Source organism: Cibotium barometz, chromosome 21, assembly GCF_041138505.1.
Source record: "Cibotium barometz isolate CiBa-2024 chromosome 21, ASM4113850v1, whole genome shotgun sequence".
Taxonomy (NCBI): Eukaryota; Viridiplantae; Streptophyta; class Polypodiopsida; order Cyatheales; family Cibotiaceae; genus Cibotium; species Cibotium barometz.
In genome coordinates, this window is record NC_141066.1 from 33,186,816 (window position 1) to 33,211,006 (window position 24,191).

The 24,191-nt window shown below is 42.3% G+C and overlaps 1 protein-coding gene across 5 annotated transcripts; it reads left to right on the top strand.

Annotated features, from left to right (window-relative positions):
* The first annotated feature begins 411 nt into the window (after positions 1–411).
* Positions 412–14,939, top strand: LOC147627100 (protein kinase STUNTED-like). Of its 5 annotated transcripts, none has more exons than XM_086815676.1 (12): positions 412–937; positions 1,115–1,466; positions 3,000–3,091; positions 3,286–3,410; positions 3,534–3,649; positions 5,363–6,367; positions 6,476–6,736; positions 6,934–7,088; positions 7,234–7,313; positions 13,452–13,599; positions 13,701–13,853; positions 13,952–14,939. In XM_086815676.1, the coding sequence occupies exons 2-12, from the start codon at positions 1,232–1,234 to the stop codon at positions 14,210–14,212; spliced, it is 2,631 nt and encodes an 876-aa protein (XP_086671802.1). In that variant the 5' UTR covers positions 412–937; positions 1,115–1,231; the 3' UTR covers positions 14,213–14,939. The 5 variants fall into 5 exon arrangements, 4 of the variants coding, with proteins under 4 accessions (XP_086671802.1, XP_086671800.1, XP_086671803.1 ...); XM_086815674.1 differs by having other exon boundaries at positions 752–937; positions 1,106–1,466; XR_015268444.1 differs by lacking the exon at positions 13,452–13,599 and having other exon boundaries at positions 413–937.
* The last annotated feature ends 9,252 nt before the right edge of the window (positions 14,940–24,191 follow it).

Consider the following 24,191-nt stretch of genomic DNA (forward strand, 5'->3'; position numbering starts at 1 on the left):
CATTTGCCTTAATTTTTCCCCCAATTAACGTAATTGGCTCTCCCAATCTTGAATTTACAAGCAGGAAAACGCTCACTGTCTGTACTAAAAAGAAAACGCTTTCTTTGATCTGTTCCACCCACAATCAACCACCATGTTTGACAAGCTTTTTGATTCCCCGTGAAGTCTCACACCTCAATGCAATGTAGGCAAGCAAAGCTTCTGGATGCAAACCAACCACCCACCTGCACTTCCTAGTATGATGCCTCACGCAACCCTGTGTGTGTGTGTGTGCGTGTGTGTGTGTGTGAGAGAGAGAGAGAGAGAGAGAGGGAGAGAGGGAGAGGGAGGGAGGGTGAGACAGACAGACACAGAGTGTTATATAAGATGCTAACTAGCACTCATTATCTTGCACCAATTTGTAGAGCGCACAGTAAAATCTTCATGAATGCATTGATTGAATCCTCCTTATTTTAATTGTGCCCAATTGTGGCAATTCAAAAAGCAGTTCTAACTTTGAAAAAGCAGAAACATGCAGCTAGCGATGGAGCCAGTCTAGAAAGCTATCTCATCGTGTGGTTTTTTTTATGTCTTGTTCCTCTTTGTGGACACTAAAGAATCTGCTTTAGTGCAATCGAAAGCCCCCGCTCTCTCTCTCTTTCTCTCACACACACACACACACACACACGCTCGCTCTCTCTCTCTCTCTCTCTCTCTCTCTCTATCTACCGACGTTAATAGCTCGCTCTCTCTCTCTCTCACACACACACACACCCACCCTCTCTCTCTCTCTCTCTCACACACACACACGCACACAGATTTGTATACAATTCTAGTCACATTTCGCCATTGAGGATTGCGCCCAAAGCTTCCATGAAACAAGCGAGTAACTGCATCAGCACCACAGTGAAGCAAAAGACACACGCCTCTAGGAAAATTTCGCCTCAAGAAGGGCATGGTTAGCTTCTTTACCACGAGCGATGAATTGTCTAGCAAAGGTTCTTGCATCAAGATAGCTCTGTTTGTGGGAAGAGAGAGAGAGAGAGAGAGAGAGAGAGAGAGAGAGAGAGAGAGTTGAAGCTTCCCTCATCGCCATAGCCAGACCTGTTGATAAAAAAGCTTCTAGTTTCTGCAGGCCGTTCCGTGAATCGATTCCAGCAAGCTGGCACTGTGTGCACGGCCAGAATGCAGCATGGATCAGCATCATCATCGCCATAGCTGCACTACCAGGCTGTTGGGGGGAGATTGATTGATGGGCGATATGATTTCGGAGGCGGGAGCTGCTGCCGGGCAGGGAAGGAAGAAGGAAGCGTGCAGCAAGGAGGTGAAGAGCAGCAGAGGCAGAGGAAGAGATGTGGTGGTGGTGGGGGTGAAATTGAGCGTGAGCAGCAGGGAGCTTCTCACATGGACGCTGGCCAAGTTCACGAACCCTGGGGACCAGGTGGTCGCCCTTCACGTTGGGCTGCAGCAATCTCCTGCACCACCAGGCAAGCTTTTCCACCTGCTGCTTCATTTCATCACGGGACTCTCTCTCTCTCTCTCTCTCTCTCTCTCTCTCTCTCTCTCTCATAAAATGCATGCTCTCACGGTGGCATTGATGAAATGCAGCTCCTTTCCTGTGTGTGTGTGTGTGTGTGTGTGTGTGTGTGTGTGTGTGTCACGTGCATTAACAGTCTCTCCTTCAAGTAGAGCACTTCTTCCTTGTGATCAACATAACACACCTTCAACCACATCCTTTTCCTCAATCTCATTAATGTGTTTCTGTCAACATCCATGTCTTCTATGCTTCCTGCAAACTTAGCCAATTCCCCTTTTCCATGGATTTTAAGGTTTTTAAAACCTACCTTCAGCAAATTTTAGGCTAATGTGAAATCCCAAATCCCCTTTTGTATATCATTATACCCTTTTAATTTAAAAAACCCCTTTATATATGTATATTTTCTGTAACATGATGCAAAATTAATAAAGTTACCGTTTTGTATAGAATTATGCCCTTTTGCAATTAAATAACCCCTTATATATGTGTAATAGTTTCTATAACACCATGCAAGATTACAAGTCCCCTTTTGTATATAATTATATCCCTTCATAAATCAAAAAACCCTTTCTTAACACATTTTTTGCCAAAATTAAAAAACTCCACATGTTTGAACACTCCTGTTATCTCAAATAAGTTTTAATGACTGAGGATACCATAGAAACAGGACGTTTGAAGCTTTTTGGAGCAGTGCTTGAAACATGTATACGTTCTTTGTCATGCATTGATCATACCTTCACCAATATTGCCGTGAGCCTTGAGAAGAAATCAAGAAACAAGAAGGTGCAAAGCTTACCTATTTCACATTATGCCAAATCTTAGCAACCCTAATTAAGTTTAGCATGCATAATTCTGGTCTGAACACACCGTCCCATGAGGTTCATCAACATGTAAACGCTAACTTCGAATGTGTGTACATGCATGAAAAAAGAAACTGCTATTTGCAAGCATGATTCATACTGTCAAATCAACAACCTTTTCTGCATCAGAAGATTCTTCCAAATTGTTCTTATGGTTGAACATGAAAGGAGAAATCATCATGGTAGGGGAATTTCAAACTAACATCTAAAAGAGTCTTTATGGTAGAATCATCTCTAAATTCTCAACTTGGATAGTCTAGCAACCCTCCATTCGCTGGATGAAAGGCCCTCGGAGCCTTGCAAGAAGATGATTCTCTTAACATTGTACAAGGCTCCCTGCATAAATCTTCAGATACATGATCTGAAGGAGGACCTTATGATGAATCTTAGGAGTATCTGATTATTCTGCATGACGACGTTACTCCTTGTCCACAGGTATGTAGGTAGTGCAGTGATGAAGGTGCTTAACTAGGCTCGGTCTTGAACCTTGTTACTTATAACCGCTTGGCACGGCATTGTCTATAAGGACATATTATATAATCTCTCAGAAGCAAAAAGGAAATAAGAAGCCCCTCAGACACAACGGAAAGAATGACTGATGGTATGTTTCTTTGCACACACAGTGAGAAACAAGACAAATGCTACAAATAAAGAGGTGGACGGTATATTCGATTCAGTCATTGGAGTTTATGATGGTTTTTGCAGCATCAAACAAGTGAGTCAATGCTCTACTCTGTGCCCAGCTGCAAATTGTGGCAATGTATTTTGTCACAAGAATTTCATAATGATGGTTGAAGTGAAAAAATCTTATTTCTGTACTCTTAGACCTTGCCTGTGCTGGCATGCTCCCTCGATTCCCATGCTTGTTGCTGTATGGGTACTAAGACAAAAATCTGGTCTTTGCTTCAGATAGACTTGCAACTTAAAGTAACTAGTGGGACCTCGTTAAGGAAAGCACTGATTGAGGAAGTTAAACGTTGCAATGCTATCAGGTTGATATTGGGTACCACCGGCACACAACTACTGATAAATGAGTGGGCTTCTTCATACCCTTACAAGCTAGTTTGTAATCCTTAATGATTCCACAACTTCAAGTATCCTTCCCACAGCTTTTGCCATTTGACTGAATAGAGAACCACTTGTTTCATTTGATGCAGCTCCTCTTTTTCCTTGGCGAAGTATTGTTCCAAGCGACTGCCATTCACCTGCTCAGTTCTTGTCATCCAGCATGGACGAGTGGTTTATGAAAAAGGAGGCGCCTTGACAAGATTGGGTAAGATTTCTGCATAGCTTTAATGTCATAGTTGCAAAAGTAGTGTTTAATTTGATGTGTAGAAAAACGAATGTGCATGAGAGAGAGTCGTCGTTTCATTTCAATCAAACCACTGGACCCCAAATGATAGCACCAAAGTGCACGGAATAGGATTTGACCCATTGATGCATAAATTGCTGTGGCACCACTCCTTTGTGTATGCGTGTGTGTGTGAGAGAGACTTCATCCTATATAATGGAAAAACCAGTACACCAGCAGTATGAATGTGTGTGTGTGTGTGTGTGAGAGAGAGAGAGAGAGTTATATTAACATCTTCAAAAGACCCAAGGGTCTATGAGACCAAAACGATGTGTACATAGCGTCCACAAAATCTCGTCATGGATGAAATAAGAAAAAGCAACAGTAAACTAAAACTGAAAACCGAAAGCTAAAATCTCAGACGATGAAATTATACAAGATGAAAAATCTAGATCCTACTATGCTGGGTATAGGGTACAAAAAATGATGGAATATGGGAGAGCTGAATAAAAACAGTCAATCAACCCTGTATATGCCGGGGAAGGGCCCATCCAGATGTCCATCATGGGTGATACAAGGCTAGAGATGTCAATAGTCTGCTGTGAGGATGAGGCTGCTTGATGGCGCGCCAAGATCTCCTGAATTCGGGCTGATGAGCTGGGGGTGGTCGGTGTCCGACGGGACGAGGGTGTCTAGCTCTCTGGAGTGTGCGTGCCCAATCTGATGTGACTCCCATGGGCCTTCTGCGAGGGGGTACTGTGTTATAGGCTCCCGTATCCACTGTGATGGGCTTTGGTGCCTCCCTATGCACCCTTCTAGGCTGGAAAAAACTGGTGATGGTAAGCTGAGAGGGCTGTTGGGGTGAGGATCTCTGAGTAGTGACTCTCTGTGTCGGCTGAGCTCTAGTAGGAAAAGTCCAAGGCACCTCTGATCTAGGTACTCCATGATCCAGGATCAGGGTCCAAAGCCCTCTCTAAATAGATATATATATATATGGAGAGAGAGAGATACATCTAGAAAAAATACCTATGAGACCCATGAAATCACATAATGACCGTGCCAAATTTGAGCTAAATGCATGGTCTAGCGACGGAAAATATTCAAGCAGACATCCTACTAAACTAGTAGAAATGAATTTGGTATGATACTGCATGATAACTTTGCCATGAAACTCTCACAAATACTAGGTCCCAATCAATCATTGGCACAGCTTCACATAGTTGATCATCTAAGTTTCCCTCCTCATCTCCATCTGTGTACTATCCTTCAGGAAACCTGCCCACAAGGATCTGAAGGGCCTTTGATTGCCTTAGTTTGTGTGTGTGTGTGTGTGTGAGAGAGAGAGAGAGAGAGAGAGAGAGAGAGAGAGAGAGAGTCATGTGACTCTACATCATGCCCCGCCTATCAGCACCCCTAACTTAGTAGACAAGGATCTGTTTGCTACGTGAGCTATAAATTCATGGTAGCCCCTACACAGCCTACTCAGGATGGCCTTCAGAGGCAAGCAGGCCAGTGACCCAGTCTTTTTGCCGTGTCATGAATTTGATACTATGTTTATGTTCATGCCGGCAGTTCAGCATCCCTATGCATGTTAAAATTTTCAAGTTACATACAATGATGGAGGTTGCATTGCTTGTGAGCCGTAAGGCCTCAACTTGTCACACTGAATGTTCATTTGGTTGGACCTTAAGGCAGGTGATAGTTTGGAAGTGCTGAACGCAACATCTCAACAAACTATGAGAGGCAAGGCAACAGGACAAAAAACAGAGAAGCAAAGGGAAAACATGTCAGAAAAGCACAAGGCACGTGGTCGTGGTAACTTTGACAAAACTTATTGTAACTGGTCTTCACCCAACAGATCCCTGGATTCACCACTTCATGTTCTCCATCCTTACAAGTTTGTTCCACCTCAGGTACAAGGTTTACGACCATGTAGTCTAGAGCTTGAAAAGTTGAGCTCATTGTCTGCTTCAGGTGCACTGAGAGAAAAACACCGAATGCTAGTTAGAAATGATTGGAGTAAATTTGAAAGCTCGACTCAACCTGGCCGAGATTGTGTCCAAAGCTCTTCCACCTTAACTGGACCAAATAAAGACTGCTCAGTCCAGGAGATACCAGTCCAGCACAGCGCTCTTTCAGAATGTAGACTTGTCTCTCGAGAATCTGCTAAACTGGGGAAGAAAGTTTTCCTTGAAGCCTCTTCCCCATGTATTAGATCACAACAGTTTACAAAGGAAGGCAACAGCCAAATGTACAGTGAAGCACAAAGAAGATCAAAAGACAAGTGCACTAGCAGTACCACTCCCCCTGGCTGGCCCTTGCTGCATCGGTCAATTTCTATGACCAAATTGGAGAACCCTCATTCAAGAGCTCGCAGAATGTCTGTGGTAGAATGGGCTTTACAACTGCCAGACAGGCCAAAACAACTCCTGGAACAGCACTCAGGCCCTGTAGACAAGAATTTTTCGTTCTCTTCTATGAATCAGAATGACGACAGTACTGAGAAAGTTTCTAGTGAAGAAGGTGATCAAAAGGTGGTGACAGAAGAGGAGATATTTTCTTCAATAGTTAGTATCAACACTTCAACTGAGAGAGTTGAAGCAACAATACTACAAAGATGCTCTCTGGTCTGCAAAAACAAATCTTGTGTGGTGTTCCAATTTGCAGAGTTGCAAACAGCTACAGATTATTTTTCCAAGGGTAAGAAGTCTTTATCTCAGAAAGTTGGCTTTGCACTTTTTCTTGATTGTATTTCCACCGTTCTCACACCAAACTAGTCCCTCACATAGTAACATAATTTTATCTCAGATAATATAGTAGGAAAAGGCGGCTGCAGCCAAGTTTACAGAGGGATTCTTTTAGATGGTCGTATTGTGGCAGTGAAATGCTTAAATGCATCACCTGCATCAGACTCTGAGCAAGTGTTTCTCACAGAAATTGAAATTGTGAGTGGTCTGCATCATTGCCATGTTGTTCAGCTGCTTGGATATTGTATCGATGATCATCAACGCTACTTGTTAGTCTATAATTTTGCATCTGAAGGCAACCTTGAACAGAAACTACATCATGGTACGCTTCACACAGGCTCTCATTCCCACAATTTTGTGACATTGCTTACTGGGCCTGGGGTCATGACCCGAGGTATATAGTTCCAGAATTTAAGAATTTCTTCTTGTTGGTGGCATGGCCGTCACTGCAGGGCATGCTTTTGTGAAATAGCTCTCTGTAATTTTGGGATAATGTGGGTTTTGTCCATTCCATGGCAGGAAAGGGCAAGGCTGCGCTTCCTTGGAACATACGGTACAAAGTTGCTGTTGGAGTGGCAGAGGCTTTGGAGTACTTGCATGGTTGTGTACGACCTGTTATACACAGAGACGTGAAGTCCTCAAATATTCTTCTTCTATCAGATCTAGCACCACAGGTTTGTCCCATTTCTCATAAGTTTCGTTTTGCGCTTGCCAATGCATCAATGTTTGGTTTGCACTTGCCATTGCGTACCTAAACAACACATACAGCTTACTTCAATGGTAGGACCTAGTCTAAGTTGTACTTCCTTTCATGGACAGTTAACAGACTTTGGTCTCTCAAAATGGGCTTCAACAACTTCAACCCATATTACTTGCAATGATGTTGTTGGCACATTTGGGTATGTACCAACTTTTTGCAACGTCTTCACCCTCCCTTCAACTTTTTCTCTCAATTCTGTCCATAATCATTTTGTCAATGACAAAGTTTATCCGTTCTTTCACTTATGGCTTATACACAAGGAGATGAAACTTGCCTAAAGCCTTGAAGTGGCCATTCTACAAACTTGTGTACATTAGAAGCATACATAGTCCGTGCTTGTATACTCACCCACAGGCAACAGGTGTGGAGTTGTGAAGATATTTGGAATAAAAGAAACACCCATCTCAGCCCCTTACGTGTGGATGCATGGGCTATTTGGCATAGGTTTCTGCAGAAAAAGTGCTATTACTTACTACAGCCACAGGGTGACCATCTTTTTAATTCTCCACCAGGGTATTGGTATTAGGGTTGCTCAGGTGCACCTAAGGTGGATGGAAGATATTCATTGCATGTGTATAGAGAGAGAGAGAGGATATTGCACGACTCAATGATGATTAGATTGAGTGATGTTGTTAGTCTTCACCAAGTACATTGCTTATAGCCTTAGAGGGTGATCTGCCTCATAGACTCACGTTAAATGCATACTTATCCACCCTATATAAGAGTGGGTTCACACACACATACATACTAACACTCATAAGGAGTGTTCACACACATAGGCACACATCCGAGACTTCGAATCCCAACAAAACCCCCTTCGGAGCGAAGGTGGAGATGCATGAGAAGGCCTTCAATAGCCATGGCTCTAAACTACAACACATGATACAAAAGAACACAGTGTGCCAACACGTGAGACGCTCTTGTCAAGCTTGATAGAAAAGCTTGACCACACATGACTGTGCCTACATCAGTCTACCCAAAGACAAAGCCCCTTGGCTCTACGTAAGGATAAGTGGCCTTTTATAGAAACAAGGCTTACAAAATACATACAAGTATTATTTATCATATTTTAGGGGACTACCTCGATAGAGAACTCACACACATGGAAGAGCTCTGAAGACCCAATCATAATCTTCCTTGTTTAGAGAAAGAGTATCCATTGCTTTGAATGCTTTGTCTTTTGTTGCTATGGATGCTTCAACTACGTCTTCATCTTCTTCTTGGACAAGGTTGACGTGTCTTTGGCCATCCTTTTGAAGCATCGTTCCTTTGCGCGTCCGAGCTTCTTGCAGGAAATTGCACCTGGATATCTTCCCTTTGCCTTTCCCCTTTGTGAACATGGCATTCTCTACTCGAATGCAATTTTTTCGTGCGGTGAGGCGGCGGTCTTCATCTATAAGGACAGCTATCATTTCATCATATGACATTTCCCAAGCCACCCTTGGTACAGTTAGGGTTTGAAACCCTTTCTATGTTGGATAGAAGCATTGTTTTCATATCATCTTCATCAACATTTGCTTTGAGGCTAGCAAGTTGATGAAGGATGGAGCCTATGTTGCTTAGATGTTCCCCCAGGGTATTGTTCTCATTCATTTCCACATTAAAGAATTTATGCTTGAGAAATACCTATAATTATTAATCTCATCTCTAAATAAAATTTCCAGCTTTGGCATAGGTGGGCGCCACGTGGCATAGCCAGGTACTGGGAGCAAAGGGAAACAATGTCACTAATGGGCAACAGGTTGAAACCTGAGAAACTAGATAAACCCTAAAGATGCTCTGTTAGCAATTGTTGGTATTAGGGTTGCATAGGTGGACCTTAGGTGGATGGAAGATAATTCATTGCATGTGTAGAGAGAGAGAGAGAGAGAGAGAGAGAGAGAGAGAGAGATGTGGCAAAGCTCAAAGAGAGAGAGAGAGAATATTACATGACTCAATGCTGATTAGATTGATTGATGTTGTTAGTCTTCACCAATTACATTGCTTTTATAGCCTTAGAGGTTCATCTACCTTAAAGACGTGCATTAAATGCATACTTATCCACCCTATATAAGAGTGGGTTACATACTAACACTCATAGGGAGTGTTCACACACAGAGACACACACACACAAGGCTCTGAATCCCAACACAGAGGCTTGCGCTAGTGATCATTGGCACCCTTTTTGGACTGTTCCTAGGGCTGAACATCGTGGTGGGGTGGTGTTGTGCAGGGCTGATCCCAGGCCTAATCCTGAAGGGCAACAAGTTAAAGAATTAGGTTAGAACCAGATTGGCAGCATTTGTTGCCGTTGTAGGTAGGGAAGAACTGGTGGTGGACAAGTGAGGCTGTCGGCCAGCACTTGAAAGAGAAACGACACCTGTCGACTGCAGCAATTTCATGGGGATTTGTCCTGGACCTGGCCGACCAACAGTCCATCAGTAATTCCCAAAGATCCGCATCATTTTGGATCATTCAGTCCAGCCAAGGACAGGGTCATAGACTACGTGTAGCCTATGGCTGTAGGACTTGTACTACCTTTTTGTACATTATAATATACTGAATACTCAGCTATCTCTCTCTCTTCTGTCTTTTGCTTGCGTTTTGCATCAGCATGTTCCAAGATGTTTAGGGCTGAAAGAAGACTCCCAGAGCTTCCACATGTGACAGGTGGCTTTGGTTTTGGATTTTGCTTGATGTACAGTAGGAACAACCAATGTAAAAGCTTGTACTCTATGTACAAACAGAGCCTTAGTTATGCATGAGAGAGAGAAGTTTGAGAACTTTTGGGTTAGAGACTTAGAGACTTTGAGTCAAACACCATTTGGCCGCACCTTGAGTTTTGGGATAGCAATAACTGACTAACCTTGTGACGCTTTTGCTTGAGGTACCCATTAAGGTCAGTGATACTCCAAGGTGGGTGTGGTTACTCTTACCACTTGCACTCCGTGTTGGTACTTTGACCACACACCTTGGAGGAGAGGAGCGCTCAAGTGTGAAACATAAGATAAGAATCACTTCCAGGTATAGTATATTTTTGCTACACATAGTTATTGGCATTTCGGCCACCAATAAAAATCCAAAGAGAAATCCTCAATCCATGAGATAACCATGAGTTCCATAATCCGATGCATCCCAAATAAAGGGAACCAAAAACAATAATCCATCTCTCCGCATGTCATCGCATAGCTTCATGACATTGACATCCACACTAAGGGCTGAGAACTGGGAACATGCACAATATGTGATGCATGAGGTCGAGACTGAAGAGCACTCCATCCTTTGATGCTCATTGCACTAGGAGATAGAAGCCACTTTCACTACTACTCTGAGAGGGATTTGACTCTCTTTGTTGGGTCATAGAGTATGAGGACCAAACGTGTGGCACTGTTTCTGCATAAGATACAAAGACACACAGACCAACACATGCAAGGTAAAAAGGAGGCACTCTCCATGCGACACAAAACCTGGACACACACCTCTCCTCAAGGATAGAGGAACATTTTGTATCTTACTGTGATCCATTAGTTTGGATCCCCCTCATGCACATCCTCAAGTGAGGTCTTGCGATGGCACTGCAACGCTATCAAGCTTATCATGTCCATCAATGTCTTCTTGGCATACTCACAGTTTCATCTATTTTCGTTTACATTATGCTTTGTTTAGGCATAGGGGGCACCCTATGTATCTCCCAGCATAGTGCTCATGGTTAAGGTTCAACCTTAGGGCAGTTGACTGACAGTCACATATCATCCAATTCATCTCCCAGTTCAGCGCCGACAAGCAGTAGCCTGTCAGCTCCTCTAGCAATCACTCAGTCGGGACAATAAAGCAATCACTCTTCCTTTGAGCAAAGGCGAGGGCTCAAGCTGCCTCACTCAACAAGCTTGAAAAACTCCAGCTTCCTCAGCGCACCATACCATCGATGACCTGGTTCGGCATAGCACAAAAACCTAGCTCAACCAGATTGACTGATCTTCAACACACAACAAACATGTACCTTATCCACCCCTCTATAAGATTGGGTTCACATGCAATTCAAGTATGCTGAAACTTTCCTTTGAGGGCGGTTTGAGATCCACCCAAAAGACCCAAGGCCACTATACAAAATGATTGGTCCATCTACTTGCTCAAGAAATCAACAAACTCCGAGAAGAAAATGCCACACTCAAGGGGCGGCTTCATGAATTTGAAGATCATCTGGCCGATAGGAGAAATTGTTACAGAGGTGAAAGAAGTGATGAGGGAAGACTTCCAATAGACGGTTAGCAACATCAACGTTGTCACATGCACACCCGTGCCATGGTTAATCCTAAGCATGAACAATAGAATCCCTGATTAAGTCAGCATTTAGAGCAGCATTAGCAGTAGAAACATCAGAATCAGCAGTACCATCATCATCAGGGTCACCATCAGCACCATAAGCATCATCGTGGAGGGTTCAGGAAACTAGTTGGCAGCCACATAGGCCCTTAGGCAGCAGTCTCGACAGGCAGCCAAGGACCGTAGCAACGGGCAGGGCAGCACCCAGCTTAAGGCCAGTAATGTATGGGCAAGCACCAAGTAAAGCGCAGCATTTATAGGATTTTATGCATGAATATTTGTCTATAAAATTGGTCGACAGCAGCATTTGTTGGCCGACCTGTACCTCAACATATTATATAAGCATCTAGTCATTATTCAGCAGTGATTCAAGTCATTCATCAGTTCATTCATCATAGAAGTCAGTAGGAGCATATGTAGGGGCCAAAGGTCACCCCTTTGGGGCTGACCAAGAACCGTATGAAAAATGTGATACCAACTCTCTCTCTCTCTCTCTCCTTTGTCTTAATCGTGTTTAATTAGCATCTTGTTCTTAATCAAGCTTAGGGCTGTGGATCAATACATCCCAAGGAGGTGCGCCGATCCATCAGAAGAATGCACTAGGGTAGCAGATGGAGTGGTCTGCAAACAGGCGAAGCTAGGGTATGTATGCAGAGCCAATACATCATTAAGCTCTCAGATTAGTTCCAAAGGCCTAGCAACAAGCATGATGAGTTCGGGCAGGTGACCCACCGTTGTGTTAAGGGTAAGGGATAGCAGGCATGGGACAACAGTGGAACATATGCTCAGTTCTTTAGCAAGACTTGGAAGTGGAAATCAGAAGTGGAAGGTGTTCAGACAAAAAATATCAAAGTCAAAGTTAGCGTCAGAAGTAGCAGGTCAAAGTTAGAAGTCTAGGGCGAAAGGATGACACAGTGTCCACCCAAGGGATGTCACGTGCACGCCCGTGCCATGGCTAATTCTCAACATGAACAGTAGAATCCCTGATTAAGTCAGCATTTAGAGCATCATTAGTAGTAGAAGCGTCAAAATCAGCAGTACCATCAGCATCATCAGCACCATCATCAGCATCATGGTCACCATCAGCAGCATAAGCGTCATCATGGAGGGTTTAGGAAACCAGACGGCAGCCATACAAGCCCTTAGGCAGCAATCGACAGCCAGCCAAGGACCCTAGCAGCAGCAGGCGGGGCAGCACCCAGTTGAAGGCCAGTAATGTGTAGGCAAGCATCAAGTAAAGCGCAACATTTATAGGATTTTATGCATGAATATTTGTCTATAAAACTGGCCGACAGTAGCATCGGCTGGCCAACCTGTACCTCAGCATATTATATAAGCATCCAGTCGTTATTCAACAGTGATTCATCAGTTCATTCATCATAGAAGTCAGTATAAGCATATGTAGGGACCAAAGGTCACCCTTGTGGGGGTGACCAAGGGCTCAACCATGTACAAACATAAAGTTACCTTTTTGTACCATATGAAATACAAGAAAACTACACCAACTATCTCTCTCTTCTTCTCTCTCCTCTGTCTTAATCATGTTTAATCAGCATCTTGTTCTTAATCAAGCTATTGATCCCAAAGTAACTCAAGCAGCAGAATTCAGAATTAGCCAAGGTTCAGGCAGCTTGCAAAGAAGGCAAGTGGGCAGTCTATTGTGATTCATTGAGGATTTATGCAAAAAAAACCAATCGAAAACCCAAAACAAAACCAGATTTCTTTTAGTTCTTTTTTTTTGGGACATCTGCTGGCATTGTAGCTCTACAAACTAATAAGTAGGATTTTTTTTCTTTGGGTTTTTTCTCTTACTAGACTAGAAATTTGGCTCAAGACCTTCATGGCCTTCATGTTGTGTGTTTGGTCTCATAGGTTGGCCTTTCACAAACATTATTCTATCTCTCTCTCTCACACACGCACGCGCGCGCGTAGGCGCACAAGCAAAGATAGATTTAACCAATGTAGTATTGCACAGGTATCTTGCTCCAGAATATTTCATGTATGGGAAAGTGAGTGAAAAAACAGATGTTTATTCCTTTGGCGTGGTCCTACTTGAACTGATTTCTGGAAAGCATCCTATTGAAACTGTGAAACCCCAAGGGCAGGAAAATTTAGTGGTGTGGGTAAGATTTTGAGCTCTTGTCATGATGGTTAAGATTTTTTTATTTTTTCTGCAGCTATTTCTGCTACATAACCTTGAAAACTTATTAAATGTACCTCTCAGGCAAGGCCACTTTTAGAAGACGAATCAAGCTATGGTCAAGTAGTTGATCAAAGGCTCGAGGGAGAGTATAATGCAGACCAACTCAAAAGCATGATAATTGCTGCTTCTCTTTGCCTTCAACAGTCACCTTACTCAAGACCTTGTATGAGTAGGGTGAGTAGTACAATCACATTATTCACGTCTCCCTTTGATTGCTGTTAAGGGGAAGTCCAAATAAACTGCTTAAGCTAAAACATCCAAAATATGCACAGATTTTGAAGCTACTTAAAGGGGAACTCGTGGATTTACAATTAAGACAAGACTCTGTGTGCAAGGGCACTGACGAAGGATATGGCATGCCCATGTATGGAGACTCCGACATTCGTGGTCATTTAACTCTGGCTCTATATGGTCTAGATGATGATATATCATCTCAAGCTGGCATTGATCAGAGTGTGGACTACACAAACTCGAACAAATTCATTGAGGAATATCTCAATCGGCGATACAGCCGCTCCAGCAGCTTTGACTAAGTGTGGAACCAGGCTTTTGGACAATCTTTACCACTGCAAGGATACATGTGAATCCAATTCTGGTTCAGCATTGGCTAGACTATATTGAATCTGGTCTCTGGAATACAACACCGGACTCATCATTGGGAATTGGATTAAAACCAAGAGTGACATTACAGTCTGCTCAAGTAAACTTCAAAAGTTACAGTAAGCTCTATAAATAACTGGCTTGAAAAGCCCTGAAAGCATCAAATCAGAGCAGAATGTATTCCTCAGCATAATGGGTACCTCATGTTGCTAAATATACTCAAGGAGGTCATAAGGCAAGGAAAGTTCTATGCTTGAAAAGATCCCAGGATGCCATTCATATACTTCTTAGGGTTTAGTCACTGCCAAAGTATAATTCTGCGAGTGTATCTGTGGAACATGCCATTTGTGGCGGACGGACACATGATGGCTTTGGCAAATCACTGATCTGGGATGCTAAACTCACATAGCAATGGTTCTGGTTATCTAACCCACATATGAACAGGATTCAGGTTCGACTTGAGGAGCTGCATTTCGAATCAAATTGTCATCGGAGACGGGCCTTACTGATGCTTGAGTTGGGGATAGAAAAAAGAACCAGAAATTAACAAGTTGAATCTGGTTGTAAATGCATAATTACTGAATTTTATCAAAAAACAAAGGTTCGTAAGGCATGTATCTCCCCTATATGTTTGCAAATCCCTTTCGAACCCATCAAAAATACGGATGGCATCTGTGTGTGTGTGTGTGTGTGTGTGTGTGTGTGAGAGAGAGAGAGAGAGAGAGACAGAGAGAGACAGAGAGAGAGGAGAACCATCCATTGATATATTTCTTTTTTGTCTTTCTCATCATCAACAGCAACCTACCTGCAATTTTGCATTTATCTATAGGAAAGCAAAGCATACCTCTCACAGTTCACTGTACCTCTGTCGAAATTTTACATTAGTCTGCAATAGCTAACAGCAAAACCTAGAGTGTTTAATTGATCCCCCCATTAACGATTAAAAGAGTGGGTTGCGCTTGCATGTGACGACTGGCCGCCCACAACCTTCCCAAGTCCAGTGTGAAACGAGTGCCAACTTTGAAGCTTTCCTTTGAAAATTATGTTAGGTGGATAAGTCGAGGAAGATCCTCTAACATCCCATGTTTCATCAAACTACTAAATAGAAGTGTGGCCAGACCTAGCAAGCCACAACTGGGCATCTTTCATATAAGTGTCTACTAGGCAAGCAACATTACACTTGTCATACATGTTCAATTTGTATAAAACAAGTGGTTAAAGATCCAATGAGTACAACCTATTTGTCCCGTTATCTATCACGAATAATGTATTTATCATTTGCAAGTTCAACATTACCCCCCTGCTAGAGTGGGCAGCACAGAAAGTAAATTCTTGTGAATTCCTAGAACAAATAGTACATAGCCACCACCTTAACACAAGAGGGCAAGGAGCTCTGGTCACCACCCAGCCATAGACCCTTGATCGCCCAAGTGCTCCGACTTGGGCGCCCTCATCCCTAGACCCCAGATGCACTCGTTCACACTCTAGTGTTCAGGCTCTGCATCTGGTTCAGCTCACATGCACCGTTACAAGCTACGTGACATTACTCCCCCTTTAAGAGTAGTTTTCATCCAACGAAAACAAACTGGCGAAAGCTTTTGGTAAATGTATTTAATCGTTCTAATGTTCAAGCCTCCTCTGACCTATCCTTCCAATTAAACACAATATGCCTTATGTTCCAATTTCTAAACCCATGAATCCTCTCTAGTTCAGATGGAAGTGATCATAATTGTAAAGACATGACTAGACCTTTAAGGCAAACTATGTTGCCCTGGTGATAGCTTGTTTTGCCAACTGACATGAAAAACTAAATGTACTCAAGAGATCTTCAAAAACTCAAGTTTGTAGACTACACTATCACACTATGCTACCAGGCTAGGCTACCAACGTGTTGAATCTTCTCCTTATATAGCTCTATGACCATATAAGATCTAGACTAGAATCTCAACCTTAATGCAGTAAATCTAGTTGGTGAATGTTTATCTCAACCTTAATGGAGTAAATCTAGTTGGTGAATGTTTATCTCAATTTGATTGCTTTCTACTCGTATATGCACAAGCATATGCTCTAGAACTTGGTTGACTTTTTGATTTGACCATTAAACTCTAGATGGTTGGCAATACTCATACTTAGAATAATATCTAACTGCTTGAAGATTTCCCTTGAAAAGCAACTATCAAACTTCCTATCTCTATCCATCACTATATGACCTGTGGGTAGGCCATATAGTTTGTAGAGATGTTTGATATTAGCGTGTTTTCACATCTTTTAGTTGGAATGAACTTTGCCATATTGGTCAACCTTACCCCTCTTTCTTACGAAGCATTTTTGTTTGCAAAACAATAAAAAAGGCTATAAACAAGTGTCTGTGTGTGCAGACCATACAATCATCTACACCTGCAACTTCCTTAAGTACTACGACGAGGAAAGCAAGACAAAGCATGTATTTTCCTTAAGTACTATGATGAAGGAAACATGCAGTACTAGAGTTTTATTTGGAAACACTAAACCATAACTACCACTTGCAACTATGAAAGATGTTAATCAAACATATTTATCTCTTGTGGTTAGAAACCACATGGAGTTAAATGCAACAAGTTTGTGCAACTATCAGCAAATTATTCTATAATGTGGTAGAATTCAATTGACATTACACAAAATCTAGGGATAGCTACACTTTCCCCTCTCAAAAAAGTTCTTGCGTTCTTCAAGAATAATTTTGAGTCCTTTGTTCTTCCTAGAACAATTCACACATCTTACAACGAAGATTATGTCCACATAGACAGCACCTATGTGATCTATAGTGTCTACGCACTACTAGAAATCAAGAGTAACGTGCAAGCAATGAGAGTCTTATAAACCTCCAAGCCCACGAGTAGATACATATCTATCTACTCTTTTTAGAATTCATGAAAAGACCATATGTCACTATACGAACCACGGCGAGGGCTTCCATCTTTATAGATCGAGTAAACAACACTCCGGTTGTTAAAAAACACAAGACTATGGTTGTTAGATGCCCAAAGATTCATATCATTTAGTGATAAGAACATGAGGTTTAAGGCCAATGCAAAGTACTTTTTAGTTGGTCTAAACTATGTCTTAACAAACTAGTCGAGACAAATTAACTCTTTAAAGACATGGAATTTGAGCCATAAAACCCATCTCCAAAAAAATATGGTTAAACCCAACCATATTTATACCCAAATGGGCAAGTTTCCTTGGCCCAAGAAGCAAAAAAAAATAATAATTGATATCAATCAGGCTTGACAACGGAGACTAACGTCCGTGTTTGCCAACGGAAACTAATGTCCGTGTTTGCCCCATGGAAAAGTCAGTGGGGTCTTACAATTTCCACAACTTATACCAACACGATCACTATAGGTTTGCTTTTAAAATAAACTTGCCAATTTTTGGAGAGAAATGTAAACTTCCACGAACAAGCCGTGTCACCGCAAAACTGTTCTCAAACTATGTCAAAACATTGGCAATTCTTTATAGCGGACAAGCTACGTCACCGCCAAATTGTTCTCAAACTACATTGGCACACTTCACTTGCTTATATCCTCCTGCATAAAGAGAATGTGCGGGAGAGGGAGAGCTTCAAACCCTAGCAAAGCAAACACACACACACAAGAGAGAGATGGATAGCTGAATTTTCTTCTATCTTCTTCTTCTCTACTCAACCAGCATAACATAAAGATAAGAGTACACACTATATGGGTTAGTACTCAACTACTACAACATACAAGGGTCGGTCCATAATGTGAACGTGACTAAAATGGCTATCACACAGCCTGTCGTCCCACTGCATATCACCCATAATCTCACCAACCATGCCAGTGGTGTGGCAGGCAGGTCATCAATGTCCGTCGTAGCACTAGTTGAGATGGCTGTCACACAAGGGTCGGTCCATAATGTGAACGTGACTAAAATGACTGTCACACAGCCTGTCGTCCCACTGGCTGCATATCACCCATAATCTCACCAACCATGCCAGTGGTGTGGCAGGCAGGTCATTAATGTCTGTTGCAGCACTAGTTGAGATCAATATCTCAGCACTCCCCCTCGAGCTCAACTCCACACACTACACTCCAAGTAAGCTCCTAAACCTGTGGAGCTTCTGTGTGCCCAATGCCTTCGTGAAGATGTCAGCCACCTGATCCTCTGTGTTGACATATACTAGATCTACATCTCCTGCTAAAACCTTCTTCCTCACAAAGAATGCACCTCAATGTGCCTCATTCTAGCATGATCTACTAGGTTACTAGCCAACTGTATGCTGCTAATGTTGTTAGAATATATGACAAACTGCCCTATCCACGGGCTCTCCCATGTCACCAAGTAGCTTCTGAAACCAAGCTACCTCACAAGCTGTCATAGAGCAACACCCCTGTACTCTACCTCTGTACTCGATAGGAAACTGTTGGCTGCTTCTTACTGCTCCAACTCACAATAGCACTCCCAAACTAGAACATAAAACCACTGGTAGATCTCCTGTCTGCAATACTACCAGCCCAATCAGCATCTATGTACCCATGCAACTGTATCTCTGTACCAGTCTCATAGAAAAGTTCATAATCAACTGTGGACTTTATGTACATGAGGATCCGTCTAGCCACATCCAAGTGTGGCTTCCTAGGGGCCTACATAAACTGACTCACAAGTCCAACATCATAGCTCAAGTCTGGCCTTGTAATGGTCATGTAGATCAAACTACCCACTATGTGCCTGTATGTAGTGGGGTCCTCCAAAAGCTCACCTCTATTTGTGAAAAGCTTTGTGTTATGCTCCAATGGCACTGAAATTGGCTTACAGCCTATCATACCATACTTGGACAACATGTCCAAGCCATATTGTCTCTGCAATAGAAAAATGCCATGAGGTGATCTCACCACCTCTATGCCGCCCAAGAAATACCACAGCTCACCCAAATCCTTCATCTCAAACTTCTACTTCAAAAGCATCCTGACATCATGTATTTCTGCATCACTATCACTAGTGATAATCAATTCATCCACATAGATGACTAATAGCATGATCCCTCTATTTGTCTTTTTCACATACAGTGAAAAATCTACATTGGATGTCTGAAATCCAATGGTAATAAGATACTCCCCAATCTTGTTTGACCATGCTTTGGGTGCCTGCCTCAAGCCATACAAGGCTTTGCGTAACCTGCACACAAAATTTGGATGTGCATCACTTTGATAACCTGGTGGTTGCATCATGTACACTTCTTATTGCAAATGACCATGCAAGAAAGCATTCTTTACATCCATTTAATGTAAAGACCAACCCTTCGTTTGCAGCGATAGCAATGATAGCTCTCACGGTCTTGCAACCAGGCTCATTGTCTATGCCATAAGCCTGCGCGTAGCCCTTGGCAACCAATCTTGCCTTGTACCTACTCACTGAACCATCACCATTGTGCTTAACTTTATACACCCACTTACATCCAATTGCCCTTGGCAACCAATTGCCCTTGACTTTATACACCCACTTACATCCAATTGCCCTTGGCTTTATACACCCACTTACATCCAATTGCCCTTGACTTTATACACCCACTTACATCCAATTGCCCTTGGCAACCAATCTTTCCTTGTACCTACTCACTGAACCATCACCATTGTGCTTGACTTTATACACCCACTTACATCCAATTGCCTTCTTTTCCTTAAGCAAAGACACTAACTCCCATGTTGCATTTGCATCCAATGCTGCCATCTCCTCATCCATGGCATCTTCCCACCAATTGCCTGCTCAAAGCAAGTGGGCTCAACTTCCTGTATTGCTTTTACCATGTAAGCATAATGATGGGCTGTATATCCATCATATCTCAACCTGTCACAGGGTATCTAACCCTCGTAGACTTGCGTACACCTGGATCATTGCCAGGTGTCCTCAAAATAGCCTTGGTTCTCCTTACACTAGGAGTAACCACAAATGGAATGCCAAGGTCCTCATCAAGGCTCTGCTCAAAGCCACTAGAGTCACCATCCACATATGAGTGACATGCTGATAGATCAGGCACAAAAGGTTGATCTACCTTTTCCTTCCCTTTCCGTGATACATGTGCATCATTCCTCAACCTGCCTGACCATGGGCTACTGACCATGGGCTAACATTGGATCCACTGCTTGAGGACTCCCCAGGTCCACTCAGTACTTGTGATTGCTGCTCTACATGTGGTGCAACATCAACACTTCTTGCATCTGCATCTTTTGTTGCCTTCACTACTGGTGCATACCAGCTACTCATCTCATCCGAAGACAGCATCTTTGCTTACTCGCATCTCATGAGTGGTAGGATTATAGCATCTATAACCTTTTTTCTCCATATCATAACCAATGAAGATGCAAGTCTCTGCCTTTGGATCCAACTTTGTTCTCACTTCATCACAGGAACATGTAAATATGCAATACACCCAAACACTTTCAAGTGAGACACATCCGGTCTTATGCTTATAAACTTCTGTTCAGGAGTCATACCATGAACAACTGCAGTGAGAGTCCTATTCATTATGTACACATCAGTTGTTGCTATAGCTTCTGCCCAAAAGTAACGTGGCATATTCTTTTCAGCCATCAGGCACGTGCCACTTTTACAATGTGCCTGTTTTTCCTTTCTGCAACACCATTCTGTTTTGCAGAGTGTACCTACACATAAACTGCCTCTTGATTCCCTACTTATATTCTCCCCCACCATCTGATCTTAGGCATTTTATTGCATGCCTTTTTCCTTCTCGACCAAGGCTTTAAATCTCTGAAAGTGAGCAAACACCTCACTTTTCTCCTTCATGAAATAAACCCACACTTTCCTAGTATGGTCATCAATGAATGTAACATAGTACCTGCAACCTGCAATTATTGGAGTCTTGGTCGGTCCCCATACATCTGAATGTATGACATCGAATGGCCTTGCACTGACATGCTTTTCATGTGGGAAAGCATGTTTGGCCTGCTTACCAAGTTGGCATGTGCTTCACATACCTTATGCATATCGTCAACCTTAAACTTTGGCAAACTGGCAACAATATTTTGGGCCTGCATAGACTTCAGCCGATGTACATTCACATGACCAATGCGCTTGTGCCATATGTCAATATCTGCAATGGCACCTATTCCATGCACGCAAACATGGCTGTCTTTATCTCAGGCATGTTCACATCCAAAGTAAACATCCTACCATTTCTGTTACCCTTTGCAACCAAGCGACACTTATTTTTGAAGTCTTCCACAAAACATCCTTGAGGATTAAACCTCACTTGTAGACCCTGCTCAACCATCTGTCCAATAGAAATTAGGTTCTTTGTAATATTCGGAACATGAAGTACATCAGCCAAGTACTTCATTTTGCCATCTTGCATGGACAATGGCACTTTACCAACATGCGCAATGGGATGCACACTATCATCACCTGTTTCTACATAACCCGATTTTTCCATTTTTTGCATATCTCTAAACCACTAAGCATGACTGGTCATGTGGTTAGAGGTGCCAGAATCCACATACCATATATCTTGAGATCTTGACACATCCCCTATTATGGAACTAAGCATGTCCTGCATCACAAACAAGTGCTCACTTTTGTCATCAGCTCCATGTTTGCTAGATGATGCATAGTTTCCTTGCTGTAACTTCCCACTTTTAATGTCATTTTGCTTTTTATAGCAGTCCTTTGCCATGTGTCCTGGATTGCCATAGTAATAGCACTCTATGCTATTTGTATTTTTATTTCTTTGCTAACCACCTCGGCCTCTTTGGATCCCCCTTCCTCTAGACTGGCCTCTTCCACCTGTGTATGATTGCTCCTATGAATCATTGGACTGTTGTTGTCCAGAATTCTGATTTCCTTGTCGGCCACCACCTTGGCCTCGACCACGGCTTCTACCTCTGCCTCTACCTGAATTAGAGTAGAAGGCCTGTTCCGATGTGTTCTTGCTTTGTGAAGAAGAATCCTCACCTTAAGCCTTTTCTTCTATGATCAGCATAGATAACAAGTCCCGAAAGTTGGGAATATTCTCCCTAAGTGCAATGGAGGTATTGAATGGCTTGTACTCTTTGCCAAGCCCATTTAGACAGACACTCACCAAATCATCACCCTCCACTGATACATTGATAGACCCAAGGGATTCAACAATGCCCTTGATATTTAAGGCATATTCATTGATGGACATGCTTTTCTTTTCCATAATATGTAACTCTTGCTTTAACCCTTGATATTTAAGGCATATTCATTGATGGACATGCTTTTCTTTTCCATAATATGTAACTCTTGCTTTAACTACAACTTCCTTGCCTTTGTGTTAATTTGGAACATCTAAACCAGATTCTGCCATGCAACTGCTAGAGTGTTTGCATCCTGTATGTGTCCTATCACATAGTGTCTGTGACACTAATTGAAAGCCAGTATATGACTTTTCTTGCACCCTGATTCTAATCCTTGAATGCCTTTATATCTGCAGGAGTGGCATTCTCCTCAGATAACTCTGGAGGCTCCTCATTGTCTCCTTCTACATAATCCCGAAATCCTTTACCCACAATTAGGAAATTGGTCATTTTGAACTTCCAGGCATGGAAGTTATTCTTATCCAGCTTCTCACTAACAATCTGATTAATTCCGTCAGACATGTTTTCCTGCAGCAATCAAATAACTTGCAAACAGACAACTTCTGTATGCAACCTGTAATACAACAATATCTCCTGTAAACTGCTGCAAAACAACGATACTTCAGCACAATATGTGTGTCACCAAATGTGACTAGAGTACATGTACATACACCCAGTATCAACAATACAAGTGCAAACCCTGTCTGCACTTCCAAAATGCACTGCAATAACCAGATTTCAAGTAGAAATAGTTCTCTACCAGAACTTCCAGAAAACTATTGAAAATACCCTACAGTGATAAAACGGGGCCCGTAATGTGCCCGAAATGTGAATCTAGTTGAAAAAACTCTATCCAATAAAACATTATACCTACCCTGTAGCTCCGCTCCTGTGAAGACAGCTCCTCAATTAGAGATGTGTAGCTCCCAGAGCTACTGAGGGAGTGTTGTACATAAACCAAGAAGGGGAAAGAGATGATGGTGCTCTTACCTGTGTAGTACCTTCCTTCCTTGCTTGTTCTTGCCTCTTGCTTGCCTCCTCAGCTCTCACATGAATGAGGCTCTGATACCATAAAGAGAATGTGGGGAAGAGGGAGAGCTTCAAACCCTAGCAGGCAAACACACACACACAAGAGAGAGCAAGACACAAGAGAGAGATGGATAGGTGAATTTTCTTCTATCTTCTTCTTCTCTACTCAATCAACATAACATAAAGATAAGAGTACACACTATATGGGTTAGTACTCAACTACTACAACATACAAGGGTCGGTCCATAATGTGAACCCGACTAAATGAGCTGGCGCTATAACTATGCTAGTCTCTAGTAATCATGGAGAAATATGGACTCTCCATTTTGCCCCTTAAGGAGTGAATAAAAAAAGATTGCCCTGACCAATGAGAGATCTGGGATTCTAGATCCATGTAACATGGATCTTTTTGTCATATCTTTGCCCAAATCTCTTAGGACAATAAAATAATAGAAGAAATTCAGATTTTATGTCATAAACTATTCTTTCATGTCAGATGTACCTTATGGTCAGCACATGGAAGTTTGAAAACCAAATTTCATTTTTTCTCTTTTTTATGTTTAACTTTTTACTTTCCCTCCTTTTGCAAATCACTACCTTTTCATTTCCCCCCCTTTTTTTTAGCGGAATTCAATTTTGCCATATCTTCTGCAACTCTAGTTCTTTCTTCACAAAATTTTATAGGTATGTTGTTCTCCACCATAGCTCTCTCCTCATAAAATTTCATCTCATTTAGACAAAACCTCTATGAGTTATGTACATTTTCTCA

Coding starts and splice junctions, on each gene's coding strand:
- LOC147627100 (XM_086815676.1), top strand. CDS start 1,232: ATGGGCGATATGATTTCGGAGGCGGGAGCTGCTGCCGGGCAGGGAAGG. Junction 3,411..3,533: donor ACACAACTACTGATAAATGA/GTGGGCTTCTTC, acceptor CATTTGATGCAG/CTCCTCTTTTTCCTTGGCGA. Junction 3,650..5,362: donor AGGCGCCTTGACAAGATTGG/GTAAGATTTCTG, acceptor ACCTTAAGGCAG/GTGATAGTTTGGAAGTGCTG.